A 24,976-nucleotide genomic window follows, 5' to 3' on the forward strand; every position below is an offset into this window, starting at 1 on the left:
TGGTCTATAGTTTTTGTAGTCCTGGTCCAATCTTGAGAAAGAAAGGCAAGAGAATGAGAAGAAATGAAAGAAACTGAAGGGAGATGACAATGTAGATTTGACCTTTTCTTGTTTACTTTTAATAAGTCTTTTAAAATATATTCTTATTTACTTATCATTTGATAGAGACACAGAGAAATTGAGAGGGAAAAGGAGATGGAGAGAAGGAAAGAGACAGAGGGACATCTGTAGCCCTGCTTTACCACTTGTGAAGCTTTCCTCCTGCGGGTGGGGAACAGGGGTTTGAACCTGGGTCCTTCTGCTCTGTAATATGTGCACTTAACCAGATGCACCACTACTTGACCCCCAGATTTGACCTTTCTGTGTCAGCCTTATCCTCTTTCTTCATGAGCATTTCCAAGATATTCTGTCTGCAGGGCCCTCACACTCTCTTTGTGTCTTCTTTGTGTGTTGTTCTCCCCCCCTTTTTAATTATTTTTTTATAATACCAGAGCCCTAATAAGCTCTGGTATTGAACCTGGGACTCATTATTATTATTATTATTATTAGCATCATCATCATCATCATCATCATCATCATCATACCAGCGCCCTGATGAGCTCTGGTATTGAACCTGGGACTTCTCAGCCTCAGGTATGGAAGTCTTTTGCATAACCATCATGCTGTTTCCCCCACCCTGTATCTATTCTTCCTAATGTCCTCCCAGAGTTTTCTGCAGCATAGCTGTTTAAAGGTAGAAGACAAATGTTAGAATCCCACAAGATTCTCAAGCATGAGGTCCTGAGTGCAATCCCTGAGTTTAGTCCCCAGCACTATCTATCCCAGAGTAATGCTCTGGTTCTCTCTTTCTCACTCTGTCTCATTAATAATTAGTACCTGTAGATTATGCACCATGCCACATGTGAGGCCCTGCATTCCAATCTCAGCACCACATGGGAGCACCATGGACAGCACCGGGGGGGGGGGATGGTGGAGTGGTGCTGTAGTGTCTTTCCTCTTTCTCTTTACATCTCCCTCTCTCCTCTCTAAAAAAATGAAGAAAATGTCTGAGTGAAACACCTATAACAGGGAGATGAGAAGATGTATTCATGTGTCAACAATTGTACTTTGATCCATTAACTCCTCCTCTAATAAAGTAAAAATAAATAAAAAAAAGAAAATTTCGAGTATGTAGACAGCATAGTAGTTAAACAAAAGACTCTCATGCCTGCTACTCTGAGATCCCAGGTTCAATTTCCAGCACCACCATAAGCCAGAGCTGATCAGTACTCTGATCTGCCTGTCTCTGTATCTCTCTTTCTTTAAGGTAAATAAATAAAATATTAAAAGAAGTAAAAAATGTCTGAGCAATGGTATTGAGTTTGCATGACACCCAATACTACATTAAAAAAATTAAGTGTTCAATTTTCATGATAAATACAGCTTTTTATTTTGATAAACCATGCATCCCATAAAATTATAATTGTGTTTAGTTTTGTAAGTATAATTATAGTATCGGCAAATATTTTGTTATCTTTCCATTTTAAAAGTACATGTATTGCTGTAAAGATACGGCTTCAGGGGATCTGGGCAATGGCACAGCGGGTTAAGCACACATTATACGAAGCACAAAGACCTGTGCAAGGATCCCGGTTTGAGTCCCCAACTCCCCATCTGTACGGGTCTCTTCAATAGCTCTGAAGCAGGCCTGCAAGTGTCTTTCTCTTCCTCTCTCCTCTCAATTTCTCTCTCTATCCTATCCAAAAAAAAAAAAAATGGAAAAAATGGCCACGGGGCAGTGGGTCTGTAGGGTAGGCACCAACTCCCTAGAGGAAAAAAAAAAGAAAGAAAGAAAGAAAAGATAGAGCTTCAGAAGTTGTTCAGTTTCCTGAAATGTAACTTTAGGAAAGCTTTGTGAGGGGTTGGGCAGTGACATATCCAGTACAGTGCAGATATCACTAGGTGCAAGGACCTGGGTATAAGTCCCCAGTCCTCACCTGCAGGGGGAATTTTCATGAGCAGTGAAGCAGTGCTACCAGCTATATCTCTTTCTCTCTCCCTTTATCCCTCCACCCCATTTCTCTCTGTCTCAAAAAAAAAAAAGGCAACCAGAAGTAAGGGATTTGTTATGGAGACATAGAGACCCAGCAGTGGTGGCAGACAAAAGGGAGGAAGGAAGAAAGTTAGTTTTGTGGGGCCAGGAGATACCATACCCAGTAGAGATATACACCGTGCCATGTACATACCCTGGGTGTGAGCCTAGGTACCACACAGGAGCACTGTGGATCACACCTGGGAGAGCTCCTTGAGTGGCAAGATAGTAATCCTGTGGTGCTTCTTCTCTCTGTGTTTGTCTTCCTCCCTTTTCTTTTCTCTCTCTCTCTCTCTCTCTGAAATGAAAGACAATTTTATTTTTAAAAAATTATCCTAGGATAAAGAACTCTGGTGGTGAGAATGTTATGGAATTATGCCCCCTATTATCTTATAATTTTGTAAATCAATATTAAATCACTAATAATAAATAAAAATTAAAATCAACTACCTGAGAGAAAAAGAAATTGTCCCTGAGAGGCCATTCAGTGGTGACATCGCATATGCATAAGACCATGGGTTCATTATCAGTATTGCAAATAAATAAATAAATAAATAAATAGTGCTGCGCTCAGAGTTCTAGAGTTTACTGAGAGTCTCCTGGACTGTCCCTGGTATCCCCATGTGCCCATGTGCTGGCATCTTCCATATATGGTGGCACTGGCTTCCAGCTTCTTCTTGTCTTTGCCTGTTCTTCACATGAGTCTGAATTTTAGATAATAGCTCAGAGTATCTGGCTATAGCTAAAAATAAAAATTAGTCATTAGCATCTTCTAAATAAGCAAACACTATTAAATTCAAATATAACTTTTCTGTGTTGTACCCATAATATACGTACGTAGCCTTTCACAAGGGAAGACTCAGTCCTTGGAATATTAATAGTGACTACACCGAAAAGAGTTTCATGGTGATTAATTGAAAAAAATTCAATACTTGTTTTACAAGTATTACTTTTGATTTCATGCTGCCAGGGCCTTACATATAAAGAATTCTACCACTCCCAGGTTGATTTCTTTCATTAGTTTTTGACATAGACACAAACAGAGGAGAGATACCAGAGCATTACTTCACCATCCATCACGCTTCCCCTGGAGGCTGTCTTGGTGCTCCTATGTGGGGCTAGAACTCAAACCTGGGGCTCCTCACTTGATAAGATGCATGTCCTTCCAGCTGAGCTCTCTCTTGGCCTGGGTGTTTTTATCACAGTGTTTTTTGAAGTCTATGCTCAAATGTATCTGTTAAGCCAGCGATATATTACACACAGCAACCCCAGCCTGCCACACAGCCCTATCTCCATGGGGTATTATGGCACTCCACACATGTAGGGAAGTTGGTAATCTCTGTTAATATGTGGACAACAGTGTTTATCTTCCTGTTCTGTACAAAGAAGAGAAGTTATTTTACACTCCTTTTTGTTATCATGCTCTTAGTTTTACTGTTTCTTCACAAAGTGACTCCAGAGCAAAATCCATCATCTGTGAACTTTGAGAGCAAAAACAGCAACAAAATAGACTAAACAAATAATGACCTGAATAAGTATGAGAATATCAGATGGCCAACAAGTTATTAGTACTTATTCTGGGCAGAGAAACCCCTGTATGTTCTGAACATGTGTTTTTTTCTACACCTTAAAGTCCAACAGCTGGGAACTAGTCTCTCCCTATTTTTGAGGAGAGCTTGGAGGGCTAAAGCTTCAGTCACCTTTGTGGGGTTTGACGGCATGTAGAAATCAGAGTTAGAGGGGGCTGGGCAGTGGTGCCCTTGGTTTAGCGGACTCATTACCATGTGCAAGGATCTAGGTTTGAGCCCACATACCCCACCTGCATTGGGAGACACTTCATGAATAGTGAAGCAGATCTGTCTGTAGGTGTCTTTCTCTCTCCCTCTATCTTCCCCTCCTGTCTCAATTTCTGTACTAATAGAAATAGAAAAAAAAAAAAAGAGGAGGAGGAAGAATAAGATGAAGGAGGAGGAGGAGAAATGGCTACTAAGGTGTGTGTGTGTGTGTGTGTGTGTGTCTGTGTGTCTGTGTGTCTGTGTGTGAGTGAGAGAGATTAAAAAATGAACCAGAGCAGTGAACTCATGTATGTGCAAGGCCTGCATTCCACACACACAAATAATACTGAATAAAAGTTAAAAGAAGAGAAAGAGACTCAGAAACAAAAAATACTGAGTGCATGGTGAGCAGCTGTGACAGGATATTCCTGGAGAGCCTCCTGAGAATGACATTTGATGAGCCCTTGGCCAACAGGCTGGCCTCCACAGCTTCCCTCCTCAGCTCATTTTGTCCTTGCCTTTTGTTTATTTTCTTGAAATTGACCCAGACCCCAAACATTCATAGTAATGACATTGGCCTTGGTGTCTCTGTAGGTCTCTGCTGCATGACAGGGTCCCCCTTGTGATCTGAGCCAGGAGCCAAAAGAGTGTGAATATATTTGGTGCCTTTTCTAGTATGATGCTAAGACCTTTACTTCCAAGATCTTAGTTTTTCTTTGTTAATTATTATTATTATTTTAAACTTTTTACAATATTTATTTTTCCTTTTGTTGCCCTTGTTGTTTTTTAGTGTTGTTGTAGTTATTATTGTTGTTGTTATTGATGTCATCATTGTTGGATAGGACAGAAGAGAAATGGAGAGGGGGGAGAGAAAGACACCTGCAGACCTCCTTCACCTCCTGTGAAGGGACTCCCCTGCAGGTGGGGAACCAGAGGCTCAACCGGGATTCTTACTCCAGTCCTTGCACCTTGCGCCATGTGTGCTTAACCCGCTGAGCTACTGCCTGACTCCCTTTAGTTATTATTTTTAAGAAAGATAGATCCTACTTTTTTTAGAGAGAGAGATAGAAATTGAGAGGGAGGGGGTAAAGAGAGGAAGGGAGAGAGACACCTACAGCATTGCTTCATTAATCAAGAAGCTTTCCCACTACAGGTGGGGGGGCTGGGGCTTGAACCCAGGTCCTTGCACACTGTAGCATGTGTGCTCTACCAATTATACCACCACTCAGCCCCTTTTAGTTAATTATTAAGGAAGGCATCAAGTTTGTTTTTTGTTTTTTGGTTTTTGGTTGTTTTGTTTTTGTTTTTTGCCTCCAGCATTATCACTGGGGCTCAGTGGCAGCACTACTAATCCACTGCTCCTGGCGGCCATTTTTTCCACTTTATTGGGTAGGACAGACAAAAATTGAGAGGGATGGGGAAGATGGACAACTGCAGACCTGCCTCACCACTTGTGAAGTGACCTGCAGGTGGGGAGTCGGGGGTTTGAACCAGGATCCTTGTATTTCGTACTTAACTTGGTGGCCACTGCCAGGCCCCCGGCATCAAGATTTTAAAAATGTGAACAACTGAAGGCTGGGCAGTAGTGTAGTGGGTTAAGCACACATAATATAAAGCGAAAGGACCTATGTAGGGATCCCATTTTGAGCCCCCAGCTCCCTACCTGCAAGTGGCTCACTTCAGAAGTGGTAAAACAGGTCTGCAAATGTCTATCTTTTTCTTCCCCCTCTCTGTCTTCCCCTCCTCTTTCAATTTCTCTCTGTCCTATCGAATAAAAATGAGGGGAAAAAGACCTCCAGGAGCAGTGGATTCATAGTGCTGGCACTGAGCCCCAGTGATAACCCTGAAGGTAAAAAATAAATTAATTTAATTAATAGCCAGGTGGTATGATCTTCTTTCCAGTCCTCATATAGTCCCTATGTAGCCATTTCAGTGGCTATGTCAGACTGGACTGTGCAGATGAGTCGTGATATAATGAATAATTTCCCTTCTGTTCTCATGCAGTCAGATGTGAAGGTCTGTCTGTATGTCTCTGTGGCCCTGTGTGAAGCATCACTCTTGGACCTTGGGTGATGTCTGCTCTCTGTCTTCACCTGCCTGCTCACTGGTAGGTGCTCAGTCCTGTTTGGTGGTGAGCACCTTGGACAACTCCTGTTCTCCCTCCAGGACAGCCGGACTCTTCAGCTTGATTGACTCCCTGTGGCCTCCAGCAGAGCCCTTGAGAGCTCCTGGCCCCTACCTGGTCTGTGGAGAGGTGAGCCCTGCTTCTGAAAGCTGCCCTGTCACCACCTCCTTTGTACTAGGTGTCAATCCAGGTACTAGCCCACAGTGTACATCCTACGTCCGGACTCACCTCAAGGTCCAGACCCCCCAGCAGCAGCACCCCCACTCCTCACCTCCAGCTGCCTGTGCTCTTTTTGAGCTTAAAGAAGGGTGGTGCTTCTATACCATAGTTACCAGGAGCCATAGAAATAGTCGGTCCTTGCAAAGCAAGATACAAGGCGTTTTTCCCACCTCCTCTCATCCTGAGCGGAACCACCACTCAGTTACATTAGAGCAGAAACTCTTAACCACCCACTGAATAAATCCATGGAGTTCATACAACCACCAGATGAGTCAGGAGTTCCCTGACTGCTGTGTCCCTTCCTCTCCATCTTGAAGCTGGACAGCAGGCTGCCTGGGACTGGGGCCAGTACTCCCAAAGCCAACCACCCTGATGTGGAGCAGCTGGGTGATGGCTCCACACTGTGCTGGATCTGACAATAGTGTCCCAAGTTCCCATTGTTGATGATTCAAGAGAAAGAAGCTTCCAATGTCCATTTCCAGCTTATGTTAGAGGACATGGTTTCATAGAATGTATGTTCTACTCTGAATAATACAGTCTTAAAATGAAATATTGAATTAGTAGTACACTTAAAAGTACAAAAGATCTTGCACTTGGTCTCAGTGATCAATAGAAAGTAACAAGATCCATTTCTTTTTTTTCTTATTGTTGTAGTTATTATTGTTATTGATGTCATCATTGTTAGATAAGACAGAGAGAAATGGAGAGAGGAGGGGAAGACAGAGAGGGGGTGAGAAAGATAGACACCTTCAGACCTCCTTCACTTCTTACAAAGTGACTCCCCTCCAGGTGGGGAGCCGGGGGCTCGAATCGGGATCCTCATACCGGTCCTTGCGCTTCGTGCCATATGAGCTTAACCCACTGCGCTACCACCCAACTCCCCACTTTATTTATTTTTAAAATATTTTATTTATTATTTATTGCATAGAGACAGAGGAATCAAGAGGGAAGGGGGAGATAGGGAGAGAGAGAAAGACCTGCTTCACTACTCATGAAGCTTTCCCCTGCAAGTGAAGGACCGGGGACTTGAACCTAGGTCCTTGTACATGGTAACATGTATGTATGCTCTCAACCGGATGAGCCACCACCCATCCTCTGCTTTCATTTTAAACAGGAAAACACTCACTTGCCTCCTCCCAGCTTCTGCTACATCCTCACTACTCACCCAGATCTGGGACGAATTGATGTCACTGAAGACCCCATTTCCAAGTTTTACCAGCCTCCAGTAACTCGCTCCTTAAGGGATGTCCTCCAGGTAATGTTTCTGTTTCCAAAAATGTCTTCAGCTACCTTTGCCGTATCCATGTATTTCATATGCAGTTGCTAATCTGTCTCCATGCCTTTTCAGACTGTTCATCCGGGCACCCGCTGCTGTTTCTATGCCCAAGTAATTTATCAAAGACCACAGGTAAAAGTCTCACCTGGTCCCTCCCTTTCTCTTCTCCAAAGGTTATAGCATAGAAAATGGATTAAAGGATCATCTTTCTTAGAAATTAGTCGAGTACCGAAATAGAAAAAATTGTTTTTTTGCCTCCAGCGTTATTATTAGGGTTCAGTACCTGCACTACAAATCCACTGCTCCTAGAGGCCATTTTTCCCATTTTTGTTGCCCTTGTTATTATTATTATTATTTCTGTTGTTGTTGTTGGATAGGATAGAGAGAAATCAAGAGATATGGGAAAAACAAAGAGAGGGAGAGAAAGATAGTCACCTGCTTCACCTCTTGTGAAGTATGCAGGTGGGGAGCCAGGGGCTTAAACTGGGATCCTTATGCCAGTCCTTGCACTGCATGCCATGTGCACTTAACCCACTGCGGTACCACCGCCCCCCAGAAAAAAAAATTTTTTAATCTTTTTTATATTTATCTATTTTCCCTTTTGTTGCCCTTGTTTTTTTTATTGTTGTTGTAATTGATGTCGTAGTTGTTAGATAGGACAGAGAGAAATGGAGAGAAGAGGGGAAGACAGAGAAGGGGAGAGAAAGATAGGCACCTGCAGACCTGCTTCACTGCCTGTGAAGCGACTCCCCTGCAGGTAGGGAGCCAGGGGCTCAAACCAGGATCCTTATGCTGGTCCTTGCGCTTTGTGCCACATGTGCTTAACCCGCTGTGCTACCACCCGACTCCCCAGAAAAATATTTTTTAAATCCACTTATGATCCTACAATTTTGTTAATCATTATTAAATCACTAATATAAATTTTAAATGAAGGGTAAAAAAACCAATTATGAGATAGCTGACTTGGAGAACATGGCCCAGGTTTAAGCCTGGCCCCCACCACACTGAAAGAAGCTTTAGTACTGTGGTATCCTTCTCTCTATCTGTGTCTCTGCCTTTCTATCTGGGGGTGGATTCGGTGGATTTGGGTGGTACACCAGGTTAAGCACACACATTACCATGCTTGAGGATCTGCCTTCAAGTCCCTAAACTCTATTTTCAGGGAAAGATACTTCATGAGTGGTGAGGCAAGTCTGCAGGTGTCTTTCTTTCTTTCTTTCTTTCTTTCTTTCTTTCTTTCTTTCTCTCTCTCTCTTTCTCTCTCTCTCTCTCTCTCTCTCTCTCTCTATCTATTTTCACCTCCCCTCTCAATTTCTATCTGTCCTATCAAATGAAAAATAAAGGGGGTGTGGGGGATGGCCACCAGGAGTTGTGAATTCACCATGCAGGTATTAAAGCCCAGTGATAACCCTGGTGCAAAAAGAACAAAGGAAGAAAAGGAGGGAGAAAGGGAAGGGAAGGGAAGGGAAGGGAAGGGAAAGAGAAAGGAAGGATGAAGAAGGGAGGAAAGGGAAGGGAACAGAACGGAAAGGAAGGGCAGGGCCTGGAGCAATGAAGCTCCAGTGAAGAAAAAAAAAATAATATAGTTAAAAATAGATGTAAAAGAATCCACTCATGCACATGCCCTGTGCAGGGGCGGCCTGCCTATCACTGTGTCACGCACTGGGTGTAAGACTGAACAGACTCAGCCCCGCACAAGAGAGCATCTGTCCAATGATGGCAGTTCCTTTCTGCTCCATAGGCAACTTCAAGAAAAGAAGAGAAGCTGAGCAGGCAAGCTTCTAAAAAAAATCTTCTAAACTATCTAAAAATCATGATTTGACATCAGTATCTCAAACTCTAGACCATCACTACAGAATTAAGTCTTTATTGGTTAAAAAAAAAAAAAAATCAGAATTGAGTCTTGAGTCTTGGGTCTCCATTCTCACATTTAGAACTCCCTCATCCAACTGTGAGAAACCAGCTCCTATCTGTGAATGTCACTGGTTCTGCCTCATAGACTCCATGTCACGATGCTTGCAGCTTGAGCACAGCCACAGTGCCAACTGAGCCTGAAGCAAGCGAGATCCTTGTCACCTAGTCCCACAGGCCACAGGGCCTTCCCAGCCAGATCTGGTCTCTGCTTGCATCTGCTGATGATCCTAAACCCTAGCCAAGGGAGAAAAACAGTGTACTGATAGCAACCATGAAAATATACTTAATCATTTTTATAGGTAAATAATGAAGAAGAAAAATATATGTATGATAGGGTAGAAGAAATAGCGTAATGTTTACGCAAAGAGACTCTTATATCTGAGGCTAGCTCCAGAGTTTCAGGTTCAGTTCCCTGCAGCACATAGCCAAAGCTGAGAAGTGCTCTGGTTAAAAATATACATATGATAAAAGAAAAATAAAAAGCTGTTACAGACACAACACATTTTTGACACCCAACTTATACCAGGACCTTGTATGAAGTCTGAGGACAAGTAAGATGTATTTCTGCCTTCATTATTTTGGGCTGCTGTTAAAAATTAAAAAATCCACTGGCAGAGTAGCTTAAGCAGCAAGCATTTAATTCTCACAGTTCTAGAGTATAGAAGTCTGGTATCAAAGTGTCTGTGTGGTCAGGTTCTTGGTGAGAGTCTTCTCTTGGTTCAAAGAAAGACATCTTATTGTGGAGGACAGAGACAAAGCAGTAAGTTCTCCCCCATTGCCTTATTTTATTTTATTTATAAAAAGGAAACACTGACAAAACCATAGGATAAGAGGGGTACAACTCCACACATTTCCCACCACCAGAATTCCGTATCCCCTCCCCTCCCTTGATAGCTTTCCTATTCTTTAACCCTCTGGGAGATCAGCTGGGGCCCTATTCGGGGAGTCCAGAGATTCCCATACAAACATGATGGGCCTAGACCTCAAATAGATCCCTCTCTCCATTGTTACTGGTTATCTTTATCAGAAACAACAAAACAGACCCCTCTGTGGGCCCCCATAGGACCTTGCCCTCAACTTGGATCAACAACAATAGAGAATGTTCATCCTCCAAAGAGAGGCTGGACAACATACTCTGTGCTACACCTGAGGAAGATGGATCCTAATATTGGGCAGCTTGGAACATTCCTACTCATGACCACAGAATGTGAGCTTGGATCTTCAGGCATGCAGAGGCCACATAGGATCCTAAGCTGAATATGGGTCCCAGATCAGATCAAATCGATGGGGTTTACAGCCAACAATATTTATACACCCATTGCCTTTTCATCTAATTTGTTTGCATACTTGCCTGTTTTCTCATCTCTGGAGCGTCAGTGTTCTTTGCTATCTTTTTCAAATAGAGACAGAGAGGCAAAGATAAAAGAAAGAGAGGGAAGGACATCACAGCACTGAAGTTTCCCCCAGTGCAGGGAAGCTAAGCTCAAACCTGGGTCAAAAGCATGGCTAAGCAGCAGACTATGCAGGTGAACTGTCTTCCCAGCCTTTCACCCATCTTTTTCTTATAAGAATACTTGTTCCATCATGAGGGCTCTCCCCTTAACATGGAATTCTCTTCTTCTCCATTTCAATTACTTCGGGGGTTTGAACTCAACATATGAATGTCTATCAGGGAGGAGTGGGGGGAGGTAACATAAAATTCTATTCATAAAAATTCCTAAATCTTAGGAAACTCAAATCTAGCCAGAGAAAAGCATGTATATATACTAAGTATAGAACAGCTTGATCGGGGAGTCAGGCAGTAGCACAGCTGGTTAAGCACACATGGCACAAAGCACAAGGACCGGCGTAAGGATCCCGGTTCGAGCCCCCGGCTCCCCACCTGCAGGGGTGTCGCTTCACAAGCGGTGAAGCAGGTCTGCAAGTATCTGTCTGTCTCTCCCCCTCACTGTCTTCCCCTCCTCTCTCCATTTCTCTCTGTTCTAACAATGACAACATCAATAACTGCAACAACAATAAAAAGCAACAAGGGCAACAAAAGGAAAAATAAATAAATTTAAAAAAAACTCTATTAAAAAAAGAACAGCTTGGTCATGAACTTTTGTCTGTTAATGGACAGAGATAAAAAGGAAAAGAGTGGTTTGGGGAGACAGCATAGTGGTTATGTAAAAAGACTTTCATGCCTGAGGCTCCTAAGTCTTGGCTTCAACCCATGGCACCACCATTAGCCAGAGCTGAGCAGTGCCTGGTTTAAAAAATAATAATTGGGGGGGTCGGGCGGTGGTGCAGTGGGTTAAGCGCATGTGGCACAAAGCGCAAGGACCGGCGTAAGGATCCCGGTTCGAGCCCTGGCTCCCTACCTGCAGGGGAGTCGCTTCACAGGCAGTGAAGCAGGTCTGCAGGTGTCTATCTTTCTCTCCCCCTCTCTGTCTTCCCCTCCTCTCTCCATTTCTCTCTGTCCTATTCAACAGCGAACAACATCAACGATGGCAATAATAATAACCGCAACGAGGCTACAACAACAAGGGCAACAAAAGGGGGAAAAATGGTCTCCAGGAGCGGTGGGTTCATGGTGCAGGCACCGAGCCCAGCAATAACCCTGGAGGGGAAAATAATAATAATAATAGGGCCAGGCGGTAGCGCAGCAGGTTAAGTGCTTATGGTGTGAAGCCCAAGGATCCCGGTTTGAGTTTTCCAGCTCCCTACCTTCAGGGGAGTCGCTTCACAAGCAGTGAAGCAGGTCTACAGGTGTCTGTCTTCCCCCCCCCCCCTCTGTCTTCCCTTCCTCTCTTGATTTCTCTCTGTCCTATCCAACAACAATGGCAGCAATAACAACAACAATAATAGCAACAACAGTGATAAACAACAAGGGCAACAAAAGGGAAAAAATGGCCTCCAGGAGCAGTGAATTCATAGTGCAAGCACGAAGCCCCAGCAATAACCCTGGAGGCAAAAAAAATAAAATAAAAAATTGTGACTTCTCCCTGAGTGGGTCAGAGGACAAGTGTGCTGTGCCAGGGGGCCTTGCCCAAACAGAGCCCTTGAACATGGTGCAAGGTCAGGGCTCATGGGCACAGCCCTGGCAGTGGGAGCTGGCAACCAAGTGCCAGATCTTTTGCATTTTTAAATATCTGCTGAAACAACATCGAAAGCTCTTGACATTAATAAAATAATTTAGATTACTATTGATTTTTATAAAATGATTTGGATTGTAAGCAGAACTCTGGAGCTGATAGTCTGATGCATGTCTCTGAACTGCAGCTGAGCTCATTGCTGCTTCTGGAGCAGAGGGAGATCTGGCTGACAGTGACTGATGTGACTCTACAAACTCAAGGCGAGGATGACGCAGGCCTCCCCCACACCATGCTAGTCTGCGTGACCTCTGGCTGTATGCTGGCCCCTGACGTACAGGAGGCACTCACCGAGGCCGCCCCTCACAACTTCCTCTTCAGGGACGCTCTGCGAGACCAGGGTATGCTTTCTCCAGGCCAACTCTGAGCCCAGTGGCCTTGGTAGATGCCTCAGAACATCTCTGTGGCTTCTGGATGCCTCTGTATTGCTTTAGATCTTCAGGCCCTTCAGAAAGGCCACTGTGGGGCCGGCTTCTGAAGTGGAACAGGAACACACCACCAACCCTGAGCTTTCACTGCCCTCTGTCATGGGTACCTGAGCAGACTAGCTAACACCTCATGTACTGAGAGGCCCTATGAGAGAGGTGTCCTTTGAGAGGAACTATCTGTTAGCAGCACATTGTACAGGTATAACAGTCCTCCCAAGCTTTTGCCTTTAAAACAAACAAAAAGCTCCAACATAGGGCCCAGGGATAGCTCACTCAGTGGAGCGCACACTGAGTTCAAGGTCACATGGGAGCATCTGCATGGAGGAAGCTACAGGGTTCCTTTACGCACTGTTTGTGTATAGAGAGGGGCCCTGAAGCTGTGCCCCTTGACATACTCAACTTGTAGGAGGCTGGCAAAGGACACTGTCGTGTTGGCAGGAGAATTCGCATTGCCCTTCAGTGCTTAGTAATCTGCCCTGTCTCTGTTGGCAGGTTGGCTTGTTTGTGCAGAACGAACTGTGCTCTTGCTCCAGAAGCCCCTTCTTGGCATGGACACTCAGACTGGCTCCTATGAACTGACCGGCTCCCCGAGGCTCGATGAGCTGGGACCCAACACTCAGGTCAACTCCATCTGCAGTGTGCAAGGTGGGTAGTTCATCTTGGTAGGAATGGTTTCCATGTCTCTTTAAATGTATTACTTTCTTTTTTAATAAAATATTTTTATATTTATTCATTTATTTATTTTCCCTTTTGTTGCCCTTGTTTTTCATTGTTGTTGCTGTTGTTGTTATTGGTGTCATTGTTGTTATGTAGGACAGAGAAAAATGGAGAGAGGAGGAGAAGATAGAGTAGAGAGGGGGAGAGAAAGATAGACACCTGTAGACCTGCTTCACCGCCTGTGAAGCGAGTCCCCTGCAGGTGGGGAGCCGGGGGCTCGAACCGGGATCCTTATGCCAGTCCTTGCGCTTTGTGCCACGTGCACTTAACCCGCTGCACTACTGCCCAACTCCCAAATGTATTACTTTCTAATAACTTCTCTTCATGCATCCAGCAAGTGTCTCCTGAGTGTCTGACTGAGTCCAGGCACAATTCTCACCTCTCAGACTTCGGTCTGCGTAAGAAACACCTGAGTCAGACAGAGCACTGCAGCATTCTTGGTGGCGAGCCTCTCCCTGACTTGGGCACCTAGAGCCTACACCCAAGGAGTAGGAGGGAATAGTTAGGTGAGGGGTAAGGTCAGGAAGAGAATAGGACTCTCTAAGGAACTGGTATGCACTGTGGCCTGGGAGGAAGCAAGGAGGATCTAGGTAGAGGGAGTGACCCTAGATAAGGCTAAAAGGACAGCCCAGCCACGAAGTGGATAGGCCCCACGGAAGAGTCCGCTGCCTTCTCTCCTCATAAGTTGCATGGCCCAGTTTCTGTCTCTACCAGCTCTGGACACAGTCCACAGCCATGAGGCAGGGGAGAAGTGATGAGAGAGAAGTCAGTCTGTAAGTGAACTTAGAGGGGTATTGACAGGTCAGGTGGTGAATTTAGAAGATGCCAGCCACAGACAGGCCTGTGACAGCCCCCAAGGCTCTGACTGTCACAGAGGTGAGAGATCAGGGAAGCAGGTCTGGGGGAGAGGCTGGCCTGGTGGGAGCAGTCTCAGCTCTGACACAGAGAGTTTGTGTGTTTGATGTTCCTGAGCAGGAGCCCTTTCTGTGGAGCTTTCCTTAATGTTCTTCCTAGTGACACCATTGCAGTACCAGGGATTGAACCTAGGCCTTCACTCACACTGTACCTGAGTTGATGGAAGCCATCTTCAGGGGTACCTACATGTTGTCCCTGACCTGGCACACTGAGGCACTTGCTTAACTAGAGCTGCATTTAGGACACTAAAGCATTCATTATTCCTTGAGTCTCAGTTTTCATTCACACCAGTGCTGAGCGATACAGACATGTGTTCCGGCTTCCACTGTGTAGGGCATAGAAGTTACAAATGTGGGGCCGGTGGTGGCACACCAGGTGAGCGCACATGTCACAGTGTCAAAAGGACCCAGGTTTGAGCCCCCGGTCCCCACCTGCAGGGAGAAAGCAGGGAGAAAGCTTCATGAGTGGTGAAGCAGTGTTGCAGGTGTCTCTCTGTCTCTCTCACCCCTTCCCTTTCAATTTCTGGCTGTCTCTATCCAAGAAATAAAGAGAATAAAAAATAAAAACAAAGAAGTTACAAATGTAGGCCAGCAAACAGCTCACTGGATAGTGCTCTGCTTTGTCATGTGTGCATGGCACAACCCAGGTTCAAGCACAAGTTGGAAGTTTGAATGCTGGCTGTCTTTAACTTTCACTGAGAGAGGGAGAGGGGGAGGGGGAGAGGGAGAGAGAGAGAGAGAGAGAGAGAGAGAGAGAGAGAAGTTATAAATGACCTTCCAACTTTCTCACTGCTCACTCAACTTCCTCCCCAAGTTATAGCAAAAGATACAATGAACCAAGTGTTTTCTGCTGTGGATAGAATTTCTCCGAGGTGTTCTTAGTGAAAGAAAGAGAATGGTGTTTTGAAACAGGCTCCATTGGGCCCATGTGTTTCTCTTTTATTAAGAAGTTATTTTCTGGGGGTCAGGTGGCAGCACAGCAGGTTAAGTGCAAGTGGCGCAAAACTCAAGGACCGTTTTAAGGATCCCGGTTCAAGGCCCCGGCTCCCCACCTGCAAGGGAGTCGCTTCACAGGTGGTGAAGCAGGTCTGCAGGTGTCTATCTTTCTCTCCCCCTCTCTGTCTTCCACTCCTCTCTCCATTTTTCTCTGTCCTATCCAACAACAAACGACATCAACAATAGCAATAATAACCACAACAAGGCTAAACAGCAAGGGCAACAAAAGGGGGGGAAATGGCCTCCAGGATCAGTGGATTCATGGTTTAAGCACTGAGCCCCAACAATAACCCTGGAGGCAAAAAAAAAGTTATTTTCTGTGCCCTCTAATTATAAACTGATAGGGCCATCATCTATTATAGGCTTTTTCTCCCCTTTTTCCCTCCTAGTAAATATGTCTAAGCATATTATTTTTCTTAGGGTCTTTTCAGATGAATTCACATTAGAGAACCTCATAGGTCTCCCTGTGAGAGCTTTGTGTGAAGGTTGCTAGTGTTGGGCAAGTGGGTGCCAGGTGTCACATGGGGAGGTGACCTGTCACATGGGGAGGTGACCTGACCTGCAAGCACAGAGACAACACCCAGGCACCATTAGTTTGCTCATCAAAAATTCTAGGCCTCAACTAATAAAGGATACCTAATGAGGAACCTCTGGTTGCTTTAATGATCTGAGCAGGGAAGCAGCCTCACCATCTTAAAAAAGAAGATTTGGTTCTTTCAAAGAGAGAGATTGAGGGAGACAGAGTGGGTGAAAGTAGGCGGGGAGAGACTTTCAGAGAGAGAGATTGAGGGGGAAAGGTGTGGGGGAAGAAGACCATGCATCATCCTGACGTGAACAGTGTTGGGGATTGAGCACTGGACCACACACTTGCAAGTCCTGCACTCTACCACTAAGCCACCTCCCTAGTCCTACCACCTTAAGTTTTTGAGGTGTTTGTTTATGCAGTTGGCTGGTGGTTTGGTTACCACCAGGGTTACTGCTGGGGCTTGGTGTCAATACTACAAATCCACTACTCCCAGTGGTCCCCCCCTCATTTTATTTTATTTTATATGACAGAGAGAAATCAAGAAGGGAAAGGAGATAAAGAGAGAAAGAGAAAGAGAGACACCTGCAAACCTGCTTTATCACTTGTGAAGCTTCCCCCTACAGGTGGGGAGCGGGAGCTTGAACCCTAGTACTTGTGCATGGTAATATGGGCACTCAGCTAGGTGCACCACTGCCCAGCCCCCCTAGTATCATAGAAGGGTTGTAAATGCCAGCCATGTGCATTCAGCCCCACCATGGCCAGCTAGGCCGATAGCAGAGGACTTGCGCTCTCTAAGCAGACACAACTGACCAGGACACTGGCTAACCAGAGTGATGTACTCTGGGATCACTCTCCAGTGACCAGGATCCCTGCACCTGGGAGTCAGGGCTCACTCTCTCTGTTGTATGGTTCTATGGGTCTTGACATATGTATAATATCATGTAACCACAATAACAGTATCACACAGAATAATTTACCTACCTTTGTTCCATCGATTATACCTCTTTTCTTACCACCCACCTCAAGTCCCTGGCAGACATTCATCTTTCTACTGTCTCAGTAGTTTTGCCCTTTCCACAGCATCATATAGTTGGGATCATGAAGTGCATCATAAAGTACCATTTTAGATTGACTTCTGTCACTAAACAATATCCATTTAAGATTGATCCTTCCAGGTTTTTTCTTGGCTTGATAACATTTTTATTTTTAGCACTTAATAATAATCTTTTTTAAAAAAAAATAAGATTTATTTGTGTTATTTTAATGTGAGAGATACAGAGGGAAAGACCAAGTACTGCTGGCCTGTGGTGGTGTGGGGGACTGGACCTGGGACTTTAGAGCCTAAGGCCTGAAAATCTTTCTGTATAACCATTATGCTATCTCCCCCACACTGAATAACATTCCACTGCATGGATATGGTATAGTTTATCTATTCACCTGCTGCAGGATTTCTCCTTTACTTCCATGGTTTGGAAATGATGAATAAAGCTGCTATAAATACTCAAACAAAGGTTTTTTGTTTTTTTTTTTTCATTGCCGTGTGGGTTAAGTGGGACTCAGTGCCAGCACGTTGAATTCACCACTCCCAGTGGCCATTCTCTCTCTCTCTCTCTTTTTTATTTGATATGGCAGAAAGAAATTGAGAGGGGAGGAGGAGGTAGAGAGAGATAAAGAGAGACACCTGCAGACCTCCCTCACTGCTCATAAAGTTTCACAGTCCTCCCTGCAGGTGGGTAGTGGGGGCTCAAAAGTGGGTCCTTGCACTTGGTAATGTGTATACTTAACCAGCTGCATGTTCCACCATCTGACCCCTCAAGGTTTTGTTTTTTTTTTTTAATTCTCTCTCTTCCCTTTCTTGTGTTAAATTATTTTTTCACTTGCTTTCTTTTTTTAAATTTTTTTAAATACCTTTATTTATTGGCTAGAAATAGCCAGAAATTGAGAGGGAAGGAGGAGTTAGAGAGACACTTGCAGCCTTGCTTCACCACTCATAAAGCCTTCCCCCTGCAGGTGGGGATCATGGACTCGAACCCAGCTCCTTTCATACTGTAACATGTCACTCAACCACACAGCCCTTTCACTTGCTTTATTTTATTTTTATTTTATTTTATTTTGCCTCCAGGGTTATCACTGTGGCCTGCACTACAAATTAAAAATCCACTGCTTCTCTGGACTTTATGATTTTTTTTGAATAGGACAGAGAGAAATTGAGAGAGGAGGGGAAGATAGAGAGGGAGAAAGACACCTGCAGACCTGCTTTACCGCCTGTGAAGCAACCCCCCTGCAGGTGGGGAGATGGGGGCTTGAACAGGGATCCTTGCACAGGTCCTTACGCTTTGTACTATGTGTGCTTAACCCAGTGAATCACTGCCTGGTCCCAGCTTTTAGGTAAATATCAGTTAAGTCCAATTGCCGAATTACTTAATAAAACTGTTGAGCTTATGGGAGTTAGGCAGTAGTGAAGCGGGCTAAGCACAGGTGGTGCAAAGCACAAGGACCAGCGTAAGGATCCTGGTTCGAGCCCCCAGCTCCCCACCTGCAGGGGAGTCGCTCCACAGGCGGTGAAGCAGGTCTGCAGGTGTCTTATCTTTCTCTCCCCCTCTTTGTCTTCCCCTCCTCTCTCGATTTCTCTCTGTCCTATCCAACAACAACAACATCAATAACTACAACAGTAAAACAAGGGCAATAAAAGGGAATAAATATTAAAAAAAAAAAAAGACTGTTAAGCTTTGTGAAAAAATTGCCAGTCTTCCAAAGTAGCTGTTCTATGTTGCGTTCCCTCCAGTAGGAAACGAAAGTTCTGTTGCTCCACATGCTCCCCAGCGTTTGATAATACCAGTAATTTAGATTTTTGCTATTTTAATAGGTGTATAGTAGGTATACCATTGTTACTTTACTTAACGCTTCCCTACTGACTTAATAATGTATGATGTTGAATATTTTTTCACATACTTTGTAAGGTCTTTGGTCAATTCTTTAATTAGGTTTTTCATGTTCTTTTTGTTGAATTTTAAGAGGCGTTTATCTTCAACAACAGCCCTTTACCAGATGTGTCTTTATTTTCCTTAAGTTTCCTATACTGTGCTTTCTTTCTTTCTTTTTTTTTTTTCTTCTCTAAATCCTCAAAAGTGGTGACATGTTCTAACAGGCTTTTCTTTTCCTTTGTAATTGCCTCCAAGTAGAACTTCTAGTTAAAAAAATAATAACAAGGATTGGGGAGATAGCATAATGGTTATGTAAAGAACACTTTCATGCCTGGGGCTCAGTCCCCAGCACCACCATAAGCCACAGATGAGCAGTGCTCCAGGAAGAAAGGAAGGAAGGGAAGGAGGGAAAAGAAGAAAGAGAGAAGGAAGGGAGGAAGAGAGAGAAGGAAAGAGATAAGGGGAGAAAGAAAGAAAGAAAAGAAGAAAAGGAAGTAAAAGAAAAAAGAAATCGAAGCTGAAAACTTGTCCCTCTAAATCAATCTACACTAGGTGTGCTCTTAGCTATTAGGATAGTATTCCACCAGTATTCTGTCAGTCTGATTCAGTTTCCTAAATCATGTAACTGTGTTCAGAATGTAGTTTATTTTTTCTTTGTAGATACTCATTGCCAAATTGAGAAAGTCCCCCTCTATCCCAAGATTATAGAGAGTTAATCATAAGTGGATGTTGGATTTTGACAAATACTTTTCTACACCTATCAACACAGCCATATAATCTTTTTCTCCTTTAGTTGTTTGATGTGATGGATTGATTTTTCATTAGTTGGTTTAGATTTGCTAGTTTTTTGTTTAGAATTTTTTTCTTCTAAAATAAAAGCTTAGTTTAATTGCTCTAGGTATTTCATTTTCATTTTCAGATATTCATTTCATTTTCAGATATTTTCTAGTATATGTAATTAGAGTTAGACATTTCTCTCAAGACTAGGCTGACTTTGCTTCATTTACTATACAAACTTTGATGTGTTTTTTTTTTATTATTTAGTACAAAATGCTTTTTAATTTAGAAGTGTTTGTTGTTTAATCTCTAAATATTTGGGTGTTTTCCAGCTAGCTGCTACTGATTTCTGCCTAATTCCATGGTGGCCTACTAGCAAACAGCGTTTTCGTTGTTGTTTTGTTGGTGTTTTTACTTTAAAACTTGCTGAGGTGTATTTTACGACATACTATGTGGTCTTCTTGGTGAATGTTCTTCTATGTCAACTTGAAAAGGTTTTGTTGGATGAAATTCCCTATAAAAGTCATCTCCAGTTGATTGATGGTGCTATTCAGTTCATCTGTGTCCTTTTTATTTTCTGCCTCTGGATGTCATTCACTGATAGAAAGTTGTTTGAAGTCTCCAAATATAATATATAATGGCTGGTGTGTTTATTTCTCCTTGCAGTCCTCTGTTTGCTTAACATTTTAATGATTTGTCGTTAGGTGCACATACATCAAGGACTATTATATATCTTCTTGGGGAATTGACCCCTTTGCCATTTTTAATGCCCTTCTCTCTCACCAACAGTTTTCCTTGTTCTGTAGTCCTCTGAAAATAATGTGACTGTCCCAGCTTTCTCTTATTAATCTTGGCATGGTATACCTCTTTTGATCCCTTTCCTTTCAACCTCTTTGTGTCTTTGTATTTGAAGTAGGCTTTTTAGAGACACAGGTTTGATTTTTTTGTTGTTCTTATCTCTTTTGTATATTTATTTTGCCACATGTAAAGTGGGTATTTATAAAATAGGGTTATAAGCTAGTATGTTTATAATTAATTCCTATTTATTGCTCTTGAGTTTTGTTTTCTATCTTTCCTCATTTGAGCTAGACATTTTAGATGATTCCCTTTTCTTTTCTCAGTGTATATATTATCCTACTTTAGAAAAGAGTAACATTTTTAGTGGTTGGGTCAAGAGATAGCTCACCTTATAAGGCTCATGCCTTGCTATGCACCCAGCCTGGCTTCAAGCCCAGGACCATGTGAGAGCACCCCTTGCACTGCGGGTAGCTCTGTTGCTGTGGCGTCTCTCCTTATCTCTGCCTAGATCTGAGTCAAAACTAAGGGGGAAAAATTCATTTTGGAAGTGGTGAAATCATGCATGCATGAGGCCTGATGCTACCAAACTAAGTGATGATGATGATGATGATTAAAAAATGTTTTGTTTGTCCTGGAGTTTGCAATATATAGGTATAAATAGCCAAGTGCAATATCACACACTGCTGTCCTGCTCAGGGGGGAATTGGGGGACCTGCTAACATCCCCTATGGCTCCGTCCTGTCTCTTATAACAAGGTAGCCATCTATCCTACTTACCTGAAAGGGTTAGGTACTGAATGTATAGTTGTTATTTATACTATTTGGAATAACACATGTAAGAGGTTTCATTTAGCCTTCCTTGACCTCCTATGGCTCCAGTTTCTGACCCTCACTGACTGGCATTCTAGTGCCCCCTTACTCCCTGTGTGTGAGCCTGGGGGCTATGTGACCTCATTGTCACCATGCTGCCAGATCCTCCACTAAGGACCAATTCATTTGGGATCAGGAGGAAACAAATCATCGGACACTGACACCACATAGCAAAGGCCATGAAGGGAGCCTGACTCCTGCCTCCCCACAGGGGACAGAAGCCCCAAGCCTGCACTCCAGATTGCTGTGGGCTTGCTCAGTTCTGACACCAACATTCCCACAAGCAGCCAGAGTCCTCACTGTTTTGTGAAGTCACATGAGCAGACACACCCCAGCCTGGCCCTGCTGTTCCTTCCTGTCACCAATGCTGGAGACTCAGTGCCTCTCTGCAGCAGGGTGGCTAGGTCTCCTCTGCCATTGGCATTAAGATCCTGGAAACCCATGAAGGTTATCTGCAAAAGATGGCACTTATTCCTTCTCTCCTTTCATTTTCTTTCTTTCCTCTTTTTACACCAGGATTATAGATGAGGCTTAGTGTCTACATGATGACTCTACTGCTCCCAATAGGCTTTTTCTCCCCCTTTCTTTTTATTATAGAGACAGAAAGAAGTAGGATGGGAGAGAGAGACAGAGAGCTTGCAGCACTGCTCCATTACTTTTGAAGCATCCCCACTGCAGGTGGGAGCCAGGAGGCTTGGACCTGGTCCTCACACATGGTGACTCGCACATACTACCAGGTAATTCACTATCAGTCCCAGCATTCCTTTTCATCTCCTCATTCCCCCAGAACCTGCCAAGTCCTTTTATTTTCTAGGGCAATGTTGTGTAATATCAGCTTTCTTTTCATTTTCTTTTAAAAATATTTTTATGACATCTTACTCATTCATGATTCCACAGCTTCAGGTCACTCTTTACAAGATTATTTATTTTAACTAGAGCACTGCTAAGCTCTAGCTTATGGTGGTGCAGGGGGTTCAACTAGGGACCTCCAAACCTCAAGCATGGAAGTCTGTCACATAAACCATTGTACTAGCAACCCAGCTCAACTTATTTTAGATACAGGCAGAAAGAGTGTGTGAAAGAAGAGATATGAGAGCTCTGAAGTGTCCCCCAGTGTCATTGTACTGCCATGTGGTACTGGGGCTTGGATTTGGGTCACCTACATGGCAAGACAGGCACTGTCCCAGGTGATCTATCTCTCCAGCATCACTCAGCCCAGATTACATGGGGCTTCCTCATAGACGCAGCCTTGCCTTTGATGCGGGAATGGGTGCCACCAGCACTGCGACATGTGTGTCTCTGGGTACGCAGGGATAGAGACTTGTCTTCACACCAGGTTTTCACCCCAACTAGAAGATGATAATCCTGAGTCCTAGCTTCTTTCAATGAGGAGGAAAAAACACGGTGTGGTAGAGTTGAAAGTCACTGGGAAACATCATAGATCAAGCAGACATTGTCAAGTAATCTGACAGCCAGTGCTTGTGCTGTGTCCCCTACCTAGGGAGCCACTGTGCCAACTGGGAAGGGCTAGGGTACTTCCCAAGAACTTTTTGAAAGGAACTTCTTTTATTCTAGTGCAGGTATAACTATCTATCACCTCCCAAGACTTCTTTATCCATCTAATTTCGGAGATGGAAAAGCATGGTAGGGGGCCGGGTGGTAGCACAGCAGGTTAAGCACACATGGCGCAAAGTACAAGGACCAGTTTAAAGATCCCAGTTAAAGCCCCCGGCTCCTCACCTGCAGGGGGGTTGCTTCACAAGGAGTGAAGCAGGTCTGCAGGTATCTATCTTCCTCTCCCCCCGTCTTCCCCTCCCCTCTCAATTTCTCTCTGTCCTATGGAACAACGACGACAGCAATAATAACAATAATAATAATGACGATAAACAACAAGGGCAACAAAAGAGAGAAAATAGCCTCCAGGAGCAGTGGATTTGTAGTGCAGGCACCAAGCCCCAGCAATAACCCTGGAGGCAAAAAAAAAAAAACAAAAAAAAAAGCACGGTAGACATACCCTTCTCAGTGCTGTACTGCTCCCATATGATACTGGGGCTTGAACCCAAAATAGTAAGGTAGGTGCTCTACAGAACAAGTTATCTCTTAGCCTCTGAAAGAACATTTTCTAAAATACAGAGTTTCATCTTCTTTTTAAGGGAGGAATCGAATAGTTTTTTAAAATTTTTTAACTTTATTTATTTATTTGTTATTGGATAGAGACAGAAAGAAATTGAGAGAGGAAGAGAGACAGAGAGACACCTGTAGACCTGCTTCACTGCTTGTGAAGCGACTCCCCTGCAGGTGGAGAACCGGGGGCTTGAACTGGGATCCTGACCGGTCCTTGTACTTTGCGCCACGTGTGCTTAACCTGCTGTGCTACCACCCAACTCCCAGAAACTTTGGGGAAGAGTATGGAAGGGCTTAGAAGATTGTGTGACCCAATACCCTTGACCTAGCTGATACATGACCTTTTTTTTTTTTTTGGAGGCATTATAGTCAACAGTAAATAGAGTTGTTGGTACATGTGTAACACTTTTCAGTTTTCTGCATAACACTTTAACCCCCACCTAGGTCCTTTTCCATCATTGTGCACCAGGACCTGAACTGCACCCTACCACTGCTCCCCCCCAAAAAAAAAAACCCTTTAATTTGGTGCACTACATCAAGCCCAGTCCAAGTTCTTCTTTGTGTTTTCCCTTCTGATCTTGTTTCTCAACATCTGTCTTTAAGTAAGATCATTCCATATTCATCCTTTTCTTTCTGGCTTATCTCACTTAACATGATTCCTTCAAGCTCCATCCAAAAGGAATGAAGAAGGTAAATTAACCCATTTTAACAGCTGAGTAGTACCATAATATATATATAACTTACTCAGCCACTCATCTGTTGTTGGACACCTGGGTTGCTTCCAGGTTTGGCTCTTACCAGTTGTGCTGCCATAAACATAAATGTACACAGATCTTTTTGGATGGGTGTGTTGGGTTCCTTAGGATATATCCCCAGGAGAGGAATTGCAGGGTCATTGGGTAGATCCATTTCTAGCCTTCTGAGAGTTCTCCAGAATTGGACCAATTTACATCCCCACCAGCAGTGCAGGAGGGTTCCTTTGACCCCACACCTCTCCAGAATTTGTTGCTGCTACATTTTCTGACGTATGACATTGTCACAGGAGTGAAGTGGTATCTCATTGTTGTCTTTATTTGCATTTATCTGACAATCAATAACTTGGAGCATTTTTTTTTTTCATGTTTGTTGGCCTTTAGGGTCTCTTCTTTGGTGAATATTCTGCTCATATCCTCTCTGCATTTTTGGATGGGATGACCAGTTTTATAGTAGATTGAAAGATATCTAGAGCCAGCAAGATAGCTCACCTGCATAGTGTGCTTTCTTTGCCATGTACAAGACCCTAGGTTTGGGACCAACCCCCACTGCACTGAAGGAAGCTTCAGTGCTCTGGCATCTCTCTTTCTCTCTTTAAATTTTATTTATTGATTTCCCCTTTTGTTGCCCTTGTTGTCT

At 43.7% G+C, this 24,976-nt stretch overlaps 1 protein-coding gene across 3 annotated transcripts in view; it reads left to right on the forward strand.

The window, feature by feature from the left end:
• Positions 1 to 24,976, forward strand: part of SPIDR (scaffold protein involved in DNA repair) — a 302,493-nt gene that overhangs the window by 262,705 nt on the left and 14,812 nt on the right. For all 3 annotated transcript variants that reach the window (XM_016190741.2, XM_060198599.1, XM_060198594.1), the window contains 5 exons: positions 6,013 to 6,100; positions 7,305 to 7,445; positions 7,539 to 7,598; positions 12,642 to 12,852; positions 13,432 to 13,584. In XM_016190741.2, the coding sequence (XP_016046227.2) occupies positions 6,013 to 6,100; positions 7,305 to 7,445; positions 7,539 to 7,598; positions 12,642 to 12,852; positions 13,432 to 13,584 (653 nt within the window). The remainder of the gene's footprint in view (positions 1 to 6,012; positions 6,101 to 7,304; positions 7,446 to 7,538; positions 7,599 to 12,641; positions 12,853 to 13,431; positions 13,585 to 24,976) is intronic.

Source organism: Erinaceus europaeus, chromosome 1 (assembly GCF_950295315.1).
Source record: "Erinaceus europaeus chromosome 1, mEriEur2.1, whole genome shotgun sequence".
NCBI classification, from domain to species: Eukaryota; Metazoa; Chordata; class Mammalia; order Eulipotyphla; family Erinaceidae; genus Erinaceus; species Erinaceus europaeus.